Source organism: Gallus gallus, chromosome 11 (genome assembly GCF_016699485.2).
Source record: "Gallus gallus isolate bGalGal1 chromosome 11, bGalGal1.mat.broiler.GRCg7b, whole genome shotgun sequence".
Lineage (NCBI taxonomy): Eukaryota > Metazoa > Chordata > Aves > Galliformes > Phasianidae > Gallus > Gallus gallus.
This window is the reverse complement of record NC_052542.1, coordinates 10,165,983-10,187,718: the sequence shown is the minus strand read 5'-3', so window position 1 is coordinate 10,187,718 and position 21,736 is coordinate 10,165,983. Positions and strand designations below refer to the sequence as shown.

General features: G+C 40.5%; 2 protein-coding genes across 3 annotated transcripts in view; one reads left to right on the top strand and one right to left on the bottom strand.

Annotated features, from left to right (window-relative positions):
• PEPD (peptidase D) overlaps positions 1-21,736 on the top strand; it is a 365,025-nt gene that overhangs the window by 141,410 nt on the left and 201,879 nt on the right. Inside the window, exons 5-6 of the mRNA XM_046899469.1 lie at positions 9,424-9,616; positions 17,973-18,059. The gene's annotated coding sequence lies outside the window, so the exon portion shown is untranslated. The remainder of the gene's footprint in view (positions 1-9,423; positions 9,617-17,972; positions 18,060-21,736) is intronic.
• Positions 1-21,736, bottom strand: part of CHST8 (carbohydrate sulfotransferase 8) — a 170,099-nt gene that overhangs the window by 118,550 nt on the left and 29,813 nt on the right. The window contains exon 2 of one of the 2 annotated variants that reach the window (XM_015292473.4): positions 9,384-9,607. In XM_015292473.4, coding sequence (XP_015147959.1) covers positions 9,384-9,492 — 109 coding nt within the window. In that variant the 5' untranslated portion in view covers positions 9,493-9,607. Of the gene's footprint in view, positions 1-9,383; positions 17,221-21,736 lie in introns of those variants that run through there. The other variant, XM_040645925.2, reaches the window with a different exon arrangement.

Sequence of the window (21,736 nt, the reverse complement as noted above, 5' to 3'; positions counted from 1 at the left end):
ACTTCGTACTTTCTCCGTGAACTTATTTCTCTTCAATAGCTTGAAAATGAGCAGCTTACAGATGCAGAATGGTTGGAATTTTAATTAGGTTGTGCCTTAAGGATGCCTCCTGTTTCCAAGTTACTGACATCTCTTGAGCTAAATGAATGGGTCAAGTTTCATTTTTACAGCTTATAGGAAATCTCTTGATTGGTTTGCGGTATTAATCTTGGCCATTCCCTGTGTTTCTCCACACCCATTTAGGTGAATTTAGTGTCTGAGGTAGCCATGTTTGTTCTGGCCTTGTGAATCCCATCCCTGTTCAAGTTCTCACTGACCAAAGTATTCAAGACAAATTTTAAGCAATTATGGTGAACAACGTTAAAGTAAAAATGAGCACAGAATTGCTTTGCTCTGATTGGCACTGTACAAAAATTGTAGTGTCTTCCTGAAAGTATATGCATGTACTTTTGTGACTACTTGAATATCTACCTTTTCATTTGTTTACAGATGAGTAATGAGAGGAATTTGTTTTCTTCTGTGAGATAAGCATCATCATGCTTCTCCTAGCAGCCGCATGCACAATTAGGAGGACCCAATTAAAGTTGCATTCAGTTTGCACAAAGCGATAGTGATTGCTGTCTATAATTTCTCCTGTGGTTTGACTTATGGGCATTATGCTCTACAGAACTTTATTAACAAATATAGTCAAGTCAAACAAGTTAGGTTTAAAAAAAAAAGCAAAAAACCACACCCAAAACAATCTGAGAAACAGTATATAGGATCTCAGCCATTGTGCACTACATAAAGCTTGAAAAAAGGAGCCACTTCCACCCCCTCGAACAGCCAGCGTGCAAACTTCAAGTTTCCTCTGTGTAGGTTTGTAGGGTTTCTCCTGGCCACAACAATAAGTATGTCTGTCTTCTCTGTTTCCATGTAAGTGGGACTGAAAGTCAGACACTGACTACAGCAGGTGCAGGGCATCCCAAGACACCTGAGGATTTAAGCCTAAAGTAATTCTAAAGCTAAACATACCTTTGCTTTTTCCAAGCAATATTTATGTCATCATTACGTAAATCCCAGTGCCGGGCTTTGTGTAATTGATGTATCATTATGCTAAATGGAAAGGTTGGATAGGGCTTCGAGCAGCCTAGTCTAGTGAAAGGTGCCTCTGCCCATGGCAGGGGTTTGGAACTAGCACTTTAAGGTCCTTTCCAACCCAACCCATTCTGTGATTCCATGAAAGAGAAATGTAGAGAAATAGGATACAGGAGCAGGGCATTGGAGCAGTTTCATTCATAACTATTCTTCTTTTTCCTCATGAAGCTGTTTAGTTCTCACTGCTCCATTGGGGGGCTTAACATTCGTTGATGTTCTCCCAGCCCACACATTGCTCATTGTGTACATGCATACATTCAAGGTAGTATAGCATGTTTTGCTTTCATAGGGTAGGGATACCAAAAGTCTGTATACACTGATCTATGGGCTAATGTGCTACAAAGAGCAAAACATCATATCGCCAGTCCCTGCAAAGAGTTTTGTGATAAAGTGTGTAGTTTTCAACTAAAAAGCAGGAACAGAAGCCCAACAAGACTCAATTTCTGTAGGTATGAACAGCCAATGGGTAGCAAATCTGAAAAAAAAGTGGAAAAGAGCATGTCTGAATTGCCTTAAAGTGCAGAGATTCTACTTAATCACCACACAGGTCTCCTTAAGTAGCTAAAAGCAAAAAGGGGGGACTTCATTCTATGAGATGCAGAATATCTGACTCTCAGACAGCAAAGCACTTCAGGTGTCTGAGGAGATCGAACGGTCAAGGCACTTGGTTGGTACTGAAGTGCTTTTCTGCTGTTTTGCTATGAGCTAACATCATGTAGGATAGGACCTATACAGAACATGATTTAAATCATTTAATCACCTTGCATATGTCAAGTGGTGATAGATCCAAAACCAGTCACTTGCTTTCAAAAGTAAGTACGTTATTAATTCAGAGAACATGATAATGATGTCCACAAGAAGTTGTCTGGCTTTTTATGCTCTCATAGGTAACTGACAGTTTTGATGATGATACATCAAGAAAGCCATAATAGAGAAGAAAGCCACCTTTAATTTCAAGCTTCACTAGAATCATGAGAGGAAAATTAATGTTTACTAAATGAAAAAGGATGATATTACTGGAGAGAAGAAGTTTTGTTTAAGCTTTTAGGAGAACATTAATAACTTTGGGGAATGGAAATGTACATAGTATATTATAAAATATTTTTAATAGCATAAAATTTAGAAAATCCAGGAAGTATTTTAAATTTACCTAAGCTCCTCAAAATGGTCTCAGGTTTTAAAAAGTAAGCAAACCAGAAGCTTTCTACTACCAATACCTTTCCTATGGAAACTTAGATATAGCCTCATACCAGATGAGTGTTTAGAGGTGACAGGAGGGTCTGTTGATCAACTTTTGCCTATTTCTGTAATGCTCCTGCAAATTTCTAGGGGAATCTCAGAAGCATACAGGCTTGCTCCCTAGGAATGTACTTTCATAAAGCTGCCATTCTTGGAGTCCTCTGACATATCCCAGTGCTGCTGAGTTTTGCCTGTGATATGTTGCCAAGCACCATGAACGAATGCAGCTCTAAGATGGCAGGTCACTTTTTATTTTGCCAGACACAACAAAGAAGTGTCAACTTCTGACATTTTTTAAAAGTAGGCTTTAAAAGAAATATCAAACCTGTTTTTAACCAGTCAGTATCTGAGAATACATGCTCACAGAAATAGAGGGGATAGGGAAATTTGTGCAAGTGGAAACTGTACTATGCTATGTGAATCTGATTTAGCACTGCATCACTCTGGTTTTATGCTGATAAATACATTTGGGATTAGGTGACAGGGACTTTATGCCATTAAATAAATGGACAGTGGATATGAGCTCAGACATCTAACGTGTGTGCAGCACTGCAGTGGGATTATAACTTCTGCCGGTCACTGGTCTGTGGGATAATCTTGCAGTCAAAATGCTTTGGTCTTGCATTTTTGTTGTAGGATCTTGCAGTCCTTAGGTACGTTCAATACCCTGCAGAAACCCCCTGTGTAGGAGGAAATGGAAGCATTTAGCAGGCGACTTGTCTGGCTTAACGCAGTAACACGCAATGTCTGAGCAGTAAGGCAGGACAGAAAGAACCACAGAAGCCTTATATCCCAATTACACAGGCTAACACAAGTGCTCAGTCTCTGGGGAAGCACTATGGTTGACAGGAAATACTGGTTACGGAAACGGTGGCCTGCAAGTTACAGTTGAGAGCTGCATTTGCTTTAATGGACTTCACTATTGACTTTTCAGCTGTTTAAAACCACGTTAACATAAACTGTTAAAAAAATAAGAGGGAGAAAAAGAAAAAAAAATTATGACTTGATATAGAGCACATTAACAAATGCTTTATTTTTCATAAGTCTGCCAAGGAGATGGCATAGTCATGATAACAGGGAAAAGTGGTATAGAGGACAATTTTTATCACATTATATGTGATAAAACAGGTGATAAGTGATTGCTTTCAGCACTGAACTCCATTTGTCTTGAACAGGACTCCACTGGCAGCATGGTGTCTTTTGTAACCATCTGGACAGCATTTGATTCCCCTTTACTGGTGGACTGATGAAGCTGCTGCCAGCACATCCCAATTTTCAACATAGCCAGGTTCACAGTCAGTCTAAAAGACAACCATTTCAAGCAACAGAAAAGGGAGTATCAAATTCAGAGTATCAAACTCAGAAGACTGCATTTCCATCTCAAGTGCCTTCCCTCAGCAGACAAGGAGATCTTTTCCTTTTACTCCCAACAACTGCAGGCTGTTGGGAACTAATCTGCTTACAGGCACGTTCCTTTCTCGGGGAAGTTCAGAGGATGTGACTGCTCTTAAGCTGGTGGAAGCTAGCCTTACACAAGTAACAGTGCGGCACTCGTACCTGACAAGTGCACTGAAGGGCCCACTTGCCCCCTGTACCAAATTCTTTTGTTCTCCATTTCTGCTGGTTCTTTTAGTTGAGAGGCAGAGTAAATGGCTCTCAGTTCACAAAGACAAGCAAGTTATAAATTGTAGGAAAATTACTTCTGAAATTATACATCACTGCCAGTTCATTTTCAATTGTGTTTATAAAAAAGTTTCCAGTATAAAAAACAAGTGGTACATTGTGCACTAGGAAAGTATTATGGAAATTTACTGCTAACATGGAGATGTGCATATGCCTGTAATTTGTGACTAGGAAGGTGTTATGTGCTCTGAATAAGTAATTAAGAAAAAGTCAGTTCAGATATAATGTTTACTCTAAGGCTACTGCATTATACAGAAGACTTCTGCTCTGTGGTTCTCTTGTGCCATCAGGTTTGCTATAGCACTCGTGTGGGCCCTTCTGACTGTCATCTCTCCTTCCTCTCTCCCCATCCCAACATACCTTGGTAAAGCAGCAGATAAAGGGGATGACAGCATTATGTTCAGAATTGGTAGATGAAGGAAAGAGAGCAATCTCTGCAGAATCTAAGTCAGATGAGTTTCAGGCTTAGTTATATTCCTGCTTGACTTTCAAATGCTGGTACAGAGTGCAAACCCATTTCTATTCTACTCTCTGTTTTCACCCTTTTGGAGCTTCAAACTTGCAATATTTAAGATGTGGAAAATCCTTTTACCAGCTCCCACGGGAATGTGCATCTGTATATATTCACCTTAAAAGTTTTAACTGAAAGCTTAGAGGTTTTTGAAGTCAGTAACCACGTGGCTAAAACAAAAAAGTAAACATTAACTGTTTCCCGTGGACTTAATCACCTCATAGAGAGTAATTTGCTGTCTAAGTTTACAGAAATATTAATGCTCTTTTTCATTTGGCTACATTTTCTATAACAAAAAATAGATGCCATTTTAGAATATTCCTTTGTTTCTGGCTTTTGTTTGTAGAGCGCGTTCCTAAGTACAGTTGTATGTATTGTATCCCTGATGCATACGGGAAGCAGTTCTTCATGATTCGTGACTCCACACTTAGCATTCACAACCACATGCCAGCCCATAGACTGGCAGTTCTGCAGCTCTGAAGTTCCCGTAGGTGTTTGAAATCCAGCACCAAGCTGTCAGGATGGCTTCAGCCTCTGGACTCTTCTCTCACTACTGATTTTGTTTGTCCAAGTAATCCTTTCTTGTACCACCCGAATACAGCTCTTGCAAATCCAAGTTGTTCATAGTGTTTGTTGGTGATCTCAAACAGTGCATTGGCCCCGAACAAGGCTAGAAAGATACTCATTAGTCCAGTCAGCTCTTCCATGGTCAGTCCCAAGAGATGGGGACTACGTCAGTATGCCAGAGAAGCCCCTTGGTAGCCACAGGGCCTGGACAAGCCCCCTGCTGGCTGGAAATGGTTCCACCACAAGCACAGCAGTGCAGTGGCTGAACATTTACTTGATGTAGAGTTCTTGCATGCTTAATATCCTATCACGGAAAGGAGATTTCTGTATGCAAGAATTAGTAGCATTAGGATAGGAATGTATGTATTAAGTTTTCCTTGTGCACCATGTGCAAATGTGCTTAGCCTACTCCCCTTTCCTCCCCCCCTCCCCTCACCTCCCTCACTTTTTTTTTTGTCTCTATTTAACCAAAGTTTTATACACATATACAGGACAGCATTACATTTCTGTATGATGTAACATTGTCTCTCATTTGTATCACTGCTGAACCCACTCCCCTGCTTCACCCTGATTCTTCATAATAATAGCACTCTCCACGGAAGCCTGGAAAATGTCTGTTTTAAGTGAAGTTATTGTCCCTTTAATGACCACAGGAATATCCACGGCATTTTATGTATTGGCTTGGGAAATCTCTTCTGCCCACCCTAAATAGCTGTCTGTCATAAATATATCTGCTCAGAGCGATATGCATTATATAAATAAAACCGTACGGGCAGAATGGTTGTCAATCAGAAGAAAGGCTCTACACCCACTATCCAGAGCGTATATACTTTGTAAGCATTGGTTTCCAACAGATAAATGTAATCAAGGTTTATATGCTCACAGAAGCCAACAGGATGGGATTGTTTCACTCGAAAGATCAGAAGAAAATTGTAACTAATGTTGTGGAAAATTACTTTGGTATTGCTTTCTCAGTACAGCATCACAATTAGGTAGCAATGTGAAGCACAGGGAAAGAATAAATGAATAGTAACAAATCAACACAAACAGCTACTGTCAGGAGTACTTTGCTCAGTGAAAGTAATGTAAGCATTACTTAAAGTTTTATGACTGTGGATTTTATACTGGTTTAAGTAGTACATCAAGGTCTCGCCATCGTGCTCGCTAGGACTACAACAATCAAGAGCAATTTCCGGAACGGACAGATAAAGCTGAAGTACCAAAGTATTTTTATTAATCTTGTTTCATAAGTTGTACTATCTTAAATTAAAGATGACTGAATGTACTAACAGTGAAAAATGCCCTTTTGGACAATGCAAAACTCTCCTATGGTGCTTCTCAGTGCAAAAGAAACATCACTGACTTTTCTGCAGCTTTCCTCAGAAGATTCTAACCCCTGCAAATGCACTTTGCTGCACAGTAACTACGTGGGAAATGCAAAACCAAAGGCTAATCCAATAAAGCTCTGCCATGCAAAATCTGTTGTCCTAAGCAGCTTAATGACACGTGCGTTTTTTCAATTCCATTGAGGCAGCAATCAGACAAGCAAATTATAGCAGTATCCACTCTCCATTAGAAAAGGACCCCTTTGAGGAGAAATGCTCTGATGAGGGGAAGGGAAGCATCCTTTTCAGCACACCAAAACGTCTCTTGTGATTGACAGATTTTCACAGGAGGCTGTCTGGCAATGAAATATGCCTACTCTCTTTGTAATGAAATGACCGACTGTTTTTTCCTATGTCCTTTATGCTTCCTAACATGTCTTAGTGATAACTGGTATCATTTTCAGAAGGAGTAGAGGTGAGGAGTTTCTGAGTCCACCATGAGCTGGAAGCACTTAATGCATGTGAAAATCAGCCAAACAGAAATAAGAGTAATTGTATGGAACGCCTTTTACTCAAAGGTGCAGTCTGATTCCTGTTAACGTAAATTGTAATTGAATGTGAGAATCAAGCAATTGATCACACACCTTTGGCAGTAACAGCATTGCTGGGATGTTCATTTTGTAGCTATGAAGAACCTTACTGACAGCTACTGAATATATCAAGGAGTGCAGCAAGGAGGGAGGAGAAGAGGACCTCAGTTCAAACTTGCCTTTATTTAAATGTGCTTGGGTGTCCCACTCGGCAGTTACATCCTCTATTATAATTTACAGTATATTGCACTCAGCAGTTCAAGAGGTACGTGACTGAGAAGAGAGCTCAGGAATTACCATTCTGCTTGGCTTCTGTCTTGTCATACATTCGGATAGAAGGATGTTAGTGCCTGGGGAGGGGAACTAAGTGACATACAGGAAGGAAACTTCAGAGATTGCAGGGAAGGTAAAAGTGACCAGTGAGGGCAGGAAAGGGGAGAAAGGGAACAGGCTACAAGTCTTTAGGAAAACCAGTGAAACCTGTTCAGAGAACAGGGTAGCTATTGTGCAGAAGCATACTTTAAGTCCTAGGGGACTGTCTGATCAGGAGTGCTACTTTGTCTTAGAAAAGGAATTTGACTCACCATCACAACAGATCCAGCTGGGGCACCTGGACCATTGCCTGCTTCTGCCTGGGGTTTCCAGCCCAGCAGGCTAACGCGAGGCTTTGGGTAATAACATTTAAAGGATAAAATAGGAAATGATCCTTTCCCTGTCATAAATCCTTGGGGGTTTGGGCCCTTGTGGTTACTGAAGGAGATATGATCTGATCCTATAAGGATCTATCTAAATTCCATAGGTTACGGTACAACCACACCGAATACGTGGCCAATAACAGTATGAAGGTAAATCTGTTCTCAGCATAAAACCATCCCACGTTTACTAAGAGGAAAGGCAGGCCCTGCACAGCGTGCATCTCGATAGTAGAGATATGTTGGTGATTCCTCTCTACTACACATTTTGTGCAATCACCATTTTGGGCATTAACCATATGAGCTGCTCCAGTGAGCTTGTATGGCTAACTCGGGATGTGTAATTTCTGATTTTTTCTTTATTTTCCTATTAAGATACAGACCTCATAGCAGTATTGATTCCAAATGAATATGCACAGTACTGTCAGTTCTAATCTGTAAATTATTTTGCATCTAAGTATACAAAAACGAATTAGAAAAGCACTGAAGTGACTGGTTAATTCTCTGCTTTCTGTGACACACTGATGGTTCATTATATCTACAGTTTCAGCTGAGTGTCTGCTTTCAGAATTGGTGTGCAATTGGACTAAGGAATAAACATGTTAAAGTATGGATTGGTTAGTGACATGGAAGTAAGCACTTAGTAAACCTGGGCAGAGAAATCAGCACATAATGTAAGGACTTCTGTTAAAGTGTAATGTAATTTTGTATTCGGGTTCAGCTGCTTTAAAAATGTTACTAATATTTTATCTTGAAAATATACACAGTCACCTCGACTGTGCAATGAAGTCGTCAGTTGAATAGACTTATAAAGCACGTATTCAGTCAGAGGAGAATTTCAGTGCATATATGAGCAAACACAATGACGGAACCTCTGCGCATTGGAGTATTATTAGGAGCTGAAGTAACTGTGCTGACATTTGTCTAGGCTCTAAACCAGCCTTCATTGCAGCCTTAGTCAAAGAAAAAGTGATTGTAAGGAAATGAAGGGAAGTCTTGTGCATTTTCACACTTCTTACATGCCCATTGTTTAAAAGGAAACCACTGCTTCAGCCTGTAGTTTTCAAGTTCTCACATGAATATGGGGTGGGTTTTTTTTGGCTTTTTAAAGTTAGTAACATGAGAATATGGCACACTTATGAATGGAAACTGAAATATTTAGTAGAAGTTATGCACATTGAAGGACTACATCTTCGAATATTTTAAGCTTCTTGCATGACTTATTTTATGCATCTCTTATCTTGCATCTCTATGAAACACTGAATACCATATGCAGGGAAGGGTGTATTCAGAGTTGAACTTTGACAGAATTTCTCAGTTCCAGATTTACAGTGGTATAACTGGCAGCAGAAGTCGATCTGCACTTTAGCAGACTATTAACTTCATCCAGCTGGACCCGGTACACCTTGGCAAAGATTCCTGCATAATCAGTCAATTGTTTCTTGGAACTGCTTTTTATGCAAACTCTTTTTTTCCTTCTTTTTGTGGTCAATTAACCTCAAAATAGTCTTTATTTAAAAAAAAAAAAAAGAATTACTTACCTGTGTTCAGGCAACCTCTGTGGAAAATGTAAACATGTTAAGGGTACAAGTATAAAAAACTGAACATGAAAGAGTCAACCAGAAACAGGAATGCTAACCTGGTGTCTGCTGATGAACTATTTCTTCTGGATCCTGCAGGTGAATGAAGACAACAAGCCCAGCTGCTCCAAACAGCAAGATGAAGGAGAACATACATGTCAGCCTCATAATTATTGTTCTCAGATCAATCCAATTTGGACCCAGGAAAAGAACTGCACGCAATCTCCAGAGCGCTCTTCACTCATAGTCTCGTCCTCTCATCTGGAAGTCTGGCGTAACATACCTACAAAAGGTAAAACAAAACCCTCTAAAACTTTACCCACACAACATATATTGTTTAAGGTACATTAGTTGATTGAAGTTCTTTTTTAGATCAGACAACTGATTTCGTTAGTATTTCTTCGGTAAGTAAATTGCAGTCATCCAGTCAATTTCAGCCCTACCAGTTTGTCTTTAATTATACGTCACTGTTTTTAACATGTTGAAAGTACAGTGTAGAATATCATCAGAAATATGACTTGGGAAAAGCGATCATGCCATGACTGTAATTTGCAGAGAAACCCTCTTAATAGTTTCTTTTGAGTGAATCGTATGTCACTTTTTATTTTGCACTGATTAAGCAATGTGAAAACCATGAAGTGAGATAATATGGGGATAAAAGATAACACACATAGTACCTTGCATGTCAAACATGCGGAGAGTGACCAAGAACTGGCAGCTGCCTACTACTTCAGCCTTGAGGAAAATAGTTGAACTGGAGTGGGGCACTGCAGGTTGCTACACAGCCCGTTGCAAAAGCTCCATGGGTGTATTGATTTCCAAAGAGAAATGCTGGTCACAGTGCTTGGGCCACCTTTCATGGGGCTGCACAAAGCACCAGCAGGCAGAGCGCAGGGAGCAAGCTGGCTGGCTGCAGGAACACTGGAGCTGCTGCCTCTCTTCCCCAGGGAACTCTGAACAGATTTCTGGGCTCGGTTCTGCAGTTCTCCTGGCTGGCTCTAACACTTGCAGTTACGTGCCATTTCAGGAAAACAGCAGCAGGACTAGTCAGTCCCAGATGGGCACCGTGTATATGATTCTAAACCTCTGACTGCACACAGTCCTAAGGCAAATACTTCATTTTAAGCACACAAATAGTCCCATTGGAACCAGTACCCATTCTGGTAAGAGTTAAGAAGTGAATAGATGGAAGAATGTGAGCAAAAAAAAAAAAAAACAACAAAACAATCATTAGCAGTGCCAACTGCTGTATTAATTAAAAGAAATACTTTTGCCACGCATGTGTGCTGGCCATACATTTTTTGGTGACATGTAGGAAGGTCCATTAAAGTACAGGCACTGAAACTGGTTCCCAGCAAACATAACCACATTTCTGATCAGCAGATTATTTACCACAAGGACCCCAGCTGGAGAACAGCAACAGATTGCAGGAGTCACTTTGCTTTTATTGTATTTCTAATTGGAAATGTGAGCTGGTGTAAAGGTTTCTGAAGGTGGTCTTTATTTACAAAAGAGGTTTTAGGTACAGAAAGCTTGTGTTACATTAGCCTGCAGGGAGGATGGGTTGTGGAAAGGTGATATTTCAAAGTAATTATTCCAGGAAAAGTCTTTAAAGATTTCTTGATGTGCCTGGAACATTTGGTGTTAGAGGCAACTTCTTTTGCTTTTCATGGTTTCCATAGCTGGTTTTTAATTCTCTGCAGGGTATTTGTTTTCTAAATGTCTAAAATGCACCAAAAAAAGAACACCACTTTTGCAGTTCCGGTGAAGTCATTTTTGAAACTGACTGATAAGGTTATTTAGTGGCAACTGTGTTTGTTTATTCAGTGTGTAGAGCAGCCAGAGGTAGGCTTGAGGCCAGGAACGTTGATGGATGCTTGTATCTTATATGAATGCTAAGCATCACTAAGTTCTGTCTATATATAGGCAAATGCAGCTTTACTTTCTGTTAAAAATGATGGCGGAGGTTAACTGTGTATTTTTAATTATTTTTCCCTCAAACGTTTATGCCTTTTTTAAAAGTAAAACCAAGAGAAACTGAAGCTACACTTTTCAGCACTAGCAAAGCTGAATCCATGTGGGTCCTTGTATAACTCCATCTATATGTGTTACGTGCATGTGGATGCATGGATGGGTTGCTTTTTTTTGTTTGTTTATTTTGGTTTTTTTTTCACACATATATTTCTTACAAACATATATACATTTTAAGGATCAAATACTAACTCTAAAGCTCCAGTGGAGCCAGATTAGGGAAGGATTAGCCTTCAGAGCAACTGTGTTATAATTCCAACCACTGCCGTTATATGCAAGCAATTAGGGAACATGAATAACTCTGCCTTGAGTTTACTGCAGAAGGTGTCCATACTAAATAGTCAGTGGTTTGGATAAATGGGTACTTAGGATCACATCACCTGTGACAAGGTGCTACAGCACCAAAATCAGAGCATCATTTTGTAAAACCACGCAGTCAGAGCTTTCTAGGAATTGTTTAGTTCCCTGATATAAACATTTACCTTTTCTAACCTACTTACGCTCTCTGCATGCCCGTGGGGAGGAGAATTCTACTACCCCAGTTTTACAGGAAAGGAAAGAGATAAATTTCTTGCCCAAGATTATACAGGAAGGCTGTAACAGAGCAGGGAATTGAAGTGTCTCCCAGCCCTGAGCTGGGGTCAGTGGTACTGTTCCTCTCTGCTGGGAATGTGAGCTGGCAAGAAATGCATGATCATAATTTGAAAGACAGCAGCTTAAAAATATCTATTCCCTAATAACTAAGTTTTTTTATTTGCGTAACGCTGAGTTTTAAGGTTGTTTTTTGAATGAATTACACCCTTGAGCAAATATGGGCTTCTAAAACAATTATTATTAGCTTAAAATGCTAAACCACTTTCACTTTATGATTTGTTGAAATGTTTTTGTTTGAAGTAAAGGCGGTATCAAGAACGAAGGTCCCTAGCCAGTTTTTAATTAGTGCAAGAAATGCTACGGTAGCAGTTTTTAACGGTTATGATGTTTATATTATTCCATATCCTATAGGACATCTGTGTTAAGGATCACATAGCCTTTTAGTTTAGACACCTCACGATGCAGCAGTAATGAAGGCTAGATGGAAGCATGTATTGACAGAAGGCCACATGTAATGATACAACTCTAAAGAAACACTACTGTCATTCCCTGGTCACTCATCTTTGCAAAGAGCGAATGTAGAGTGAGTCCAAGAAGGAAAGAGAGCCTCTTGCCCCTAACAAAATTAGTACCTCTCGACAAAACACAATTTCAGAGATCTTTAATTTATGGGTCTAGGCTTTTCCCATCTCTAGTCTCCTGTAATTATTTTTTCAATCAGTTGTTTTTAATTAACATGTCCTAGGAGAGTAAACCTAGTGAATGGGAACAACTGTTCTATGGATGCTGAGCGTGCACTTCACGAGCACTCCCAGGCTGGTCAGAGAGCTGCAAGAGCAGTTGGCATCAACTGATACATGTGAATGAAGTGTCTTCAATTGAAAATATTGTTTGTAGTTAAATCCCATGATTTAAAAGATAGATCAGATTAAAAAAAATGAAGTAGGAAAAGAAAAAAGAAAAATGTTAGTGGAGCATCAGCTAACAGTTTCTTCAGGCAATGCCTCATCAGGTGTATGAGGGAGAAGGATGCTGTGTGTGGGAGCTCTGGACTGGTGCACACAGAGCCCCAGAGAGTTTTGCACAAATCTGCAGCCTTCAACTTATACTTTGCATTCGTAGTCACATACTTTAGCTGTGCTCCTCATAATAGGCAAAAAGATATAATATTTTATAATTCTTATTAGTGTTACTGGGAGTGCAAGAAGATAAGGTTGCAAGCAGCTTCCAATCAAAACTCCATTTTCAGCTGCCCTGAACTTATTAAACAGATGGGGAGCAGTTCACCAGAACATGCCATAATGAGTTGAAACATCTAACTGTTAATTTATTCTTCCTTTATACGTTTCTGCAGCGCATAAAACTCCTATGCATCAATATGCATTTTTCCAAGCTTTCCCGTTACAATGGTATGTGAATGTTCTGCCCTTGAAAGCAGCAGAACTGTGTGTATATACAGATAACAATTAGCACGAAGGTAGCACTTTCCAGTTCAAAGACATTCATTAATCACCATAGCACTCATCTGAATTGTGAGGTGAGAAGTATTAGCATCCGGTAGGAGAATCAGTGGTGCATCATTAAAACAAACCTTTTCAGGAAAAAGGCTGCACAGTTTTAGATAAGAATCTTACAAATAAATTTGTGGAAAGCATTTGAACATTTTAGCAAAATATTCAGCTATCATGGCTTTTAGTTTCAAACACAGAAGGACTAGTTCCCCCCTGCTCCCAGGCAGTTCTGAAAGCTTCTTAGAAAGATACCTCAACACAGTGCAGTGGGAAAGATGCCTCGTGTTGGCTGCTTAGCTGGAGTTGTGCTATTGCACGGTGTCCACTGCTGAGTCTGTCTGAGCAGGAGCTCCCTGCAGCTTCTCCTGGAAAGGTCTGTGTCATAAAAGTGAGGCCTCGGCCTTCTGGCAAAGCAATTTTTGTTTAGATGGAAGTTAAAATGAACATTTTAATTTAAATCTAATAAGGAGAGTGACACAGAAAGCAGTACTTTGGAGACCTCCTTTCTTGGAGGTCTCCAAAAAGCCTCACGGCTAAACATCTTTACTGCAAGCAATTTGACATTATGATAATGGTCAACCCAAGAAAGGCAAAAAGAGACTGTTTTCTGCCAACACCTCTATTGTTTAATTCTTCATCTGAGATGCATTACCTAGGCTGCACATGGGGTTGCATCTGACAGCACACTGCTGTTTGTTCACTCCCGAGTTTTGTGGATGTTACAATCTCTCCCTTGTCTGCCAACAAGTCTGTGAACAATGACGCTGATAGATAATAACCTAAGGGCAGGATGTGCTTCAGGTAGAAACTCAGGGGATTGTCTTCGGACCATCTCGAAGAGAATCTTTCCCTAATAGGGGGCAGTAGTTGATACTTCAAAGGAAAGCACAAAAACCTTGAGAGCAAAGCAGTAGGGTAACTTGCTCCCAAGAAGAGGTCTGTCTATCCATAGTAGAGATCAACTTTTTACATGGATAGCATATTTTAGGCTGGCTGTCCATGATGTTAGAGCATGCACCATTCACAGCACTACGAATATTGCAACTTTTAAGATTTAAAAAGTGTTTCAAGAGCTCAGTCACTTGGCAAGAACAAATAGAATTAGCGTAAAGGTGAAAGAAATTGTGCAATGACAAGAATGGAAGAGAATGACTAAGGTGCAGGACACCCGTGTACACTCCCTTCTTGGGGCTCTGCTGTCAGGTGCTGATGCAGCTCCAAGTCAGTTGAGGAATGCAAACTAATGCCTGCTGCAGATTTACATTACTATGTACATCAGCAAGCCAACAGACTACCCAAGTTGTTTGCAAACATCTACTGATTGCTAAATTGGACAATTACAGATCACCTATGAATCAATGTAAATGCCAAGTTCACACGTACACAGTAAACTTCATTTCTCATGCTGTACAAGCTGCAGCAACCAGTTCCTTTAGTTGACAGCAGGCTGCTGGTGCAGAGTCAAAGCCAAGTGTTATTCAAAGGATGGCAGCAGCATTCAGTTGTTTGTGCCTTCTCAAAGCAGGGATTGATGTGTTTCCACCAGGCACGTTTCTGCTGCTGCTTAACCATTTACACACTACACAGCAGGGATTTCCCTGGGCATTGTTGCACCATTCTTGGAATGCAAACTGAGGTCCTCGGTGCTGCAGAGCTCCAAGTGGAGGCACTGCTCTGTGCAGAACTGCCCACGCCGCACCGAGCCATGGGGCCTCAACACTGTTTGGTCAGATGTGTTTTCTCTTTGCCTATCTGTCCCCACTTACTGGCATGCATTGACTTGGTGGTATTGTCAGCTCAAAGGTGTTTATGAATGCAGACATATTCTCATAAAACAATCCTTAACAAATAGGCATAAAAACTGTATGTTCAATGTCAGTGTTCCCCTGGCTGATGTGGGGACGTTTAACTGAGAGCTGCTGGCAGCTGTGATGGGTTTTTGTCTTCTGCTGTACTGTTTTGTGCGCTCTGAAAGAGGGCTGTAATGGTGCGCTCACTTTATGCTTTATTAAGCTAATTTTCCTTAGATTGTGTAATCTGGTTAGTGGCTGGGACAGGGACAGTGAGCAATTAGCCGAACGGAAAGTAACAGAACACTATTACTACAAGAATATTAGTAAAAGATTTGCTATTACTACAGAAATTATCACTTCTAGACATATTAACTGTGTTTCTATGAGCTGTATGAACTACTGCTGCTCTTTGTATCTGAAGCTGAGCCAAGCAGCCAAGCATTCACTTCTTTACTTCAAAGCACTTGCAGAGACTGAAGACCTTTCAAATACGGGGCACTGTGTTTTCCTGTCACTCAAATATCCACTCTCTACTTTACTCAGACTTGTAGATCGGGCTTATTGCGACATTTACAGGAAAAAGAAAAGATTTATAAGCCTTATCCATATTTGCCAGTAAAACTAACTTTTTAGAGCAGTTTTACAAATGCAGGCATGGTACTCAGGGTGGGAATATTAAAAGTCACATTATTCTGTAGCTGTCAGCACTTCTTGGAAGTAGGAAATGCAAATTAATCCTAAGTATTATGCCCCAAATCCTCAAACTTTTTCAGTGCAGAAAGAAATAAGAAGCTATTAATCCTGTGGTTGCTTCCATTCACATTCCTTTCATCTTTGGGCACTGGATTTTCTGTCACTGTCTTCTTGCTGATGTATCATTAGAACAAAAATTTTGATTTTTGGCTTGGAAAAGATAAATTTGTTTCCATCTGATATTTAAACACAGCTATTTATTTTTTGTCTGATTTGCTTCAACTTTGTATGTAGTTCTGTTCTTCTTTGTGTAATAAGAAAAAGTAAATATTTTGAAGAAGGATGAAGTAAGAAATTCTAAGTTGAATCCAAAGGGCTCTGGCAGATTGTTGGGCACCAGGGAAGGGAGGTGGCTCAGCCTTCCAACCTCTGCAATACCGGCCTCTCTGAGAGGTCTGATGCTGAGCCCCCGCACCCATAGCTCTGCTGGGCACACTCTGAGCAGCCAGCCAGTGTGGCCAGATGCACAGATCAATTTAAGCAGTTTGAATTTAAAGAAAAGAAGGCATAACCTGCCTTGTGTGATTTCATGCAGCATTACTTTAAGCTCTCAGTCTTACTAAGAACTGCTTAGAGAGGAACTGGTGCTTGGCTGAATGAGACCTACTGACCTGCCTGATGAGCTGGCTCCAGTTCTTCTCTGCAACTTAATTAGTGTCCCCTGTGTCTCAGCCATCCTGAATGAATGCACACAGTGAGCTGACCACCTATGTTATGTGCCACCTGGTACACACCAATCTTTGTAGGAAATTAGGCAGAAATTACTGACTTTTAATAGCTCTGTTCCCCAGTCACTGATGTCATTATGTGTTCCGGCTTTCAGCATCTCCTCCAATTATGCAGAATGGGGATTTCTTGATACAAAGGGAATCCTGGAAATTGCAGGACCCTTTTTTGCTCACATACGCATGAACCCATATTCTGCAAAAAGTGGGGGAAAGGGAGTTCAGCAGGCTTTCTCTTATTTTAGAGGAAGTTTGGTTTGTCGGGTATTAGTGGGCCCATTTCTACTCTGTTATGTCTACTAGTTTTGTCCTTAGGACATGTGCATCACTAGAAGGTATACTATCCCACATAACATGCTAAAACCTGAATTTTGGAATAGCTGCAAAAAGCTGTGAAATTGTTTTATGTGGTTGAAGTCAGAGCAATAGCACATGACCCCTATGTCTGATTCCCAACCCCACGGCAAAGCTGCTCTTCTCATCCTCTCCACATATTGCAGTACGAAGCACGCAGGTACTTCTGGTTTCCACTTTCATCTACAATTTAAGACCAAAGGGACAGCACTCAGTAAACAACCAAAATAATCCTTTCAAAGTCAAGAAGATTTCATTCCTATCTTTCTGGGTGCAAATCATAGCAGGAGTCATGTGTTACTAATCCCCTCAGTACTGCAGTAGGTCTGTAGCAAGCTAATACACACCTCTCTGAGGTCCTGGAGGGGTTATAATACTATTCCGAGACTAAAATATAATCTCCAAAGCAGTTAGACTTGGAAATGAAAAAAGTCTTCTTTGCTTTGTTTCAAATTAGCATCTCACGGGAGCTGTACAGAGGAAGTGCAAATAGTGAGTGTAAACAATGAACTTGTCCAGCTTTCTTCTGTGCTGGTGTGGAAAGAACACAAGGCAGCAGATCCCCACACCCAGGCACCCTGCCCTGCTGCCAGCAGGGCTGCATTTCATTACAAGACCTTCTGCTGAATGCAGTAAACTCTGGTCTAAAACACAGAGGAGAGGTGCCCAGGCTTTCAGATGCCCACTTCTCCCCAGTTAGTCCGGTCAGAAATGCTTCCCTCTCCCCCCACTTGCTTCTTCTATTTAAAGCAATTGTCACATTTATCAAAGGGTTCTTTTAGATGATCATCATTTAGTTAATTGCACAACTGTATGACAATTTTTGCACCTCCCTGATATAATCATCTTCAGCTGTCCTAAAGTTCCTTCATTTGTCTCTTCCATAGGCTTCCTGGCTACTCCAAATAAAAACACCTTCTTTCAGAAGATTCAGAGCAACTGGAGTGAGCTGGACTTCCAGAAGTACCAAACAGGTAAGTGCCTGGGCAAATTCTCTTCTTTATGTCAGTACAAAGCAAATGTACATTGGATTTTGCATTCATAAATTATTTTTTCTGTTCAGTTTTAGATGTGTTAAGGAGAGAAAGATGAGAGCTTAAAGTTTAAATATATGTATTTTATGTATATATACATTCCTAGCCATTGGGTAAAAATTTTATTCACATGGCAAACCTCTTGAGATTTTAAGCAGTTTCTACAACAGGGCTTTTGAGTGGTTTTGTATACATGTGGAGGGCTGTGTCCTCCAACATCACAGCCTAACTTTGTGCCATCTTCAAGGTGCATGTAATGCAGTGTGGAGGTTCATGATTCCTTTATGTTAGTTCCATTTCCTGAAACTGTCTGAAGATTCTTTGTCTGAGAATCATAAGCAGGCAAGAAAAACACACAAGCTGTAAAATTGTCCCTGTAAGTTAGGAATTAAAAACCATTGTTACATGTGAGGGTGGATTTAATTCTGCACTTGAGGAAACAACAGGCAACAAAATTTCTGCAAAAGCAGAAAGAAAACAACCTCCTGGCTCACACTGTGTGTAGTTCATTGCGATGCTACTATGGTTACTCCAGGAAGAAGAAAATAGCCTTCATAACCTTGAAATGGAACATTTTGCTGTGGCAATTGAGTGGGTTCCTTTGTTGACTCAAGCAGTTTTCATAACTGTGTACATCTGATTGTTTTCACCCAGTACTGGCTCCCTTAATCCTTCCAGCCTTGGTGACTAATTTGTTTCTTATTGCGATATTACAAATGCTTTCTCCCAAATGAGAGATCACCATCTGTTGAGTCAAGGTACTTTTTCACTTTGACTATGTCCACACGTCACAAATAAGTTATTTCTTATTGTTCTTGATTTGGGCAGTTGAAACACAATGGCTAATTGAAAGGAGATACTCTGCAAAAAGATCCTGTTAGAAAACTATGTTGTTGTTATTTTTTTTGCTCTAAAATGCCTGTTACATTTACTTTCCAGCTGAAATTTTTTTCCCAGGTTAAATGGTAAAGTAAAGTAAACTGAAATATTTGCATTTTGTTTTGAAGAGCAAATTTCTAAATGAAATGGAGTAGAATTTTTGTTTTGAATCTTGGTGTGGATGTACAGAGACATAAGTGTTATATGAGACAGTCTGCATGGGCTGAGAGGTCTGAATAGGGCTGAGCCCCCCCCCCCCCCCAGATTCCATGCCATGTGTGACAAGGAAAGAGGCCCTTCAGCAAGCTGAGTGATCTCCTAGGTGTTAATTAGGGAGCTGAAATATCTGCAGGCTTTGTTGTCGCTTAAAGGGAGTGACATGTTACTGCGTGTAATGATGAGTGAGGGAAAATACATGTGGATAATGGTGCATAAGGATTTGCAAAGAGTCAGAGCTGGGACATATTTAGGAGTTTATTGGGAAAAGCAAAGCAAGCATTTGAGGTGGATGGTGAGAGTTCAAAGGCAGCATGAGGCTATGTAGTATTGCTTAAGAGCACTTAGATAGAGTACTGAGCATTTGCCCTAGCTTTGCACTCCTTGGCTTGTGAAAGTTTTGCGTTTCACCAAGGCCAGCTTCTCCCCAGGAGTAACAACAAAATGAGAGATTTATAAGTTGAACCTTTCTGCTGATGTGGTTTGCCAAATGGCCCCACGACTCCTCAGCCTCACCTGGCCAAGCAGCAGTGCAGGGTATGGAGGGCAGGAAGACATGACAGTGGATGGAAATATATGTGTGGGTGGTGGAGCTGGGGCTGAGTTTCCCCCTCTACACAAAGAAAGTCTCCTGGAAGCACAAACTCCTGGGCAGAAAGGGAGAGATGTCCAAACCATCCTGGTCCGTAATGTGTGATGAGGAGCTACTGGCATGGCACAGATGCAGCTCTCCTCTGGTGTTGGTTCAGGACAAGTCTGTCTGGCAAGGGACCTGTCTGGCAGGTCTTCATTTACATAGGGGAGCAGAGACACCAACATGATGGTTACTGCACAGTGACTGAGATGCCAGCGTGGGATGCATATCTAGTTCTTCTCTATCTGTATGCTGCTGTGCACCAGAATGTCAGACGTTCCACATTTCAGAGAGTCAGAGGAAACACGGATTTTAGAGCAACTACTCAGCCTTTGAAACAGGAGAGGATTTTCAATAGTGAACTGTAATGAGAATCCTGAGTAGGATCAGTGATGCTAGTAGAGTGGAAGGGAATATTACTATTTGGTTTGCTGTTATTCAATTATTTTTAAGCACCTTTTGTCAGATTTGTAATAAGAAAAGATAAGGCAACTAGCTGCTAGGCATACTTCGGTGCTGTAAGTACTGGAAATCATTAAATGTCACTGGGAAAGTTCCTGTTGTTGCATTGATACTCTTTAGGAATGGATATACCCTATTGACTGGATGCATTTCACATCAGACGCAGTTTGTAACTCATCTGCATTCAGTGAGGAAAAGGCAGACAGCCTCCAAACTTCTGTCCTCTTTACGCTATAACGTAGATGGGCATAGTGGGGTCTGCTCCAGAAGCTGGAACAAATTGCCATAAGTATTTGTGACACAGAGGGGGAAGAGAAAAGCATATTCTGACATTCCCCTCCACAGCACCAATGCTCTGGCTGTACTGCTGAGACCCCTACCAGCACGTTAGCCCTGGTGAATTAGGCTCATCTAACTAAATGGCAAAGATACCATCAGATTTGGCTGTGTGCTGTGCTTACCCTGTATCAGGCAGGGTTATTCTAATGCTGGAGGCCAGCGTTGGTGTCTGTTGTTCCTTTGCTAAGTGCTGTCTTCTGGCTGCAGGCTGGTGGTGTTACTGCAAGGCAGCGATGTCTGCATTTGTTACTTAAATTGAGGAATTTGCTTCCAAAGAACCTGACTGAAGCCCAGAGAAATGAATGCTAGTTTTCCAATTCATTCGTGTTTAATGGTCCTTTAAAAAGAATCAGAACTAAGATTTCACTGTTGATCCTGTGTTAAATGTCAAAAGCAGTAAAGGAAGGTTGAGGCTAAATAGGTGCAGAGATCACTTGCCTGAATATTTCGTGGTGAGACTGATTTCAGAAGGATTCTGCTTACACCAAAACATCAGTACTTGTCCTGACACAGATGATACACAGCAAAGTATATCTTGTTTTCTTGTTGACTTGTATTTATGGTTCCCATCAATGTAATATTTGTGTGCCTCGCAATCATCAGTGTTTCCCCTTACAACACTTGTTGGAAGGAAAGAAGTAATTGCATTCATTTTTATGTTATTATTTTACACATGGATGCATTTTTGCACAGGGAGGTGTCATGTGATTTGCAAGAAGTCATTCAGGATATTTCTTATGAAAGCAGTAGTTGGTGCTGGTTTTCTCATGCCACAGATAAAGACTGTAATAATGAATTCATTGGTGTCGGATGAAATTAAACCAATATTTTTATGCACTATTTTTTTTTTCCAAAGACTTGTTCAAATATTTTGCCTTTTATAAAACCTATACAAAATGAGTATCTGAGGGGTATCTCCTACTAGTAATATTACTGAAGTGGTGTCACATATACTCTTAATTCCATAAAGCTTCATGAGACTTGCTGTAAAAAAAAAGGAGAAAGAAGTGCCATTTTAGTGCAAAAGGTCACCTGTAAAAAGTCAAGGCTCACGTCGAGAGACTGGGGATGCTTCCATATGCTGTAG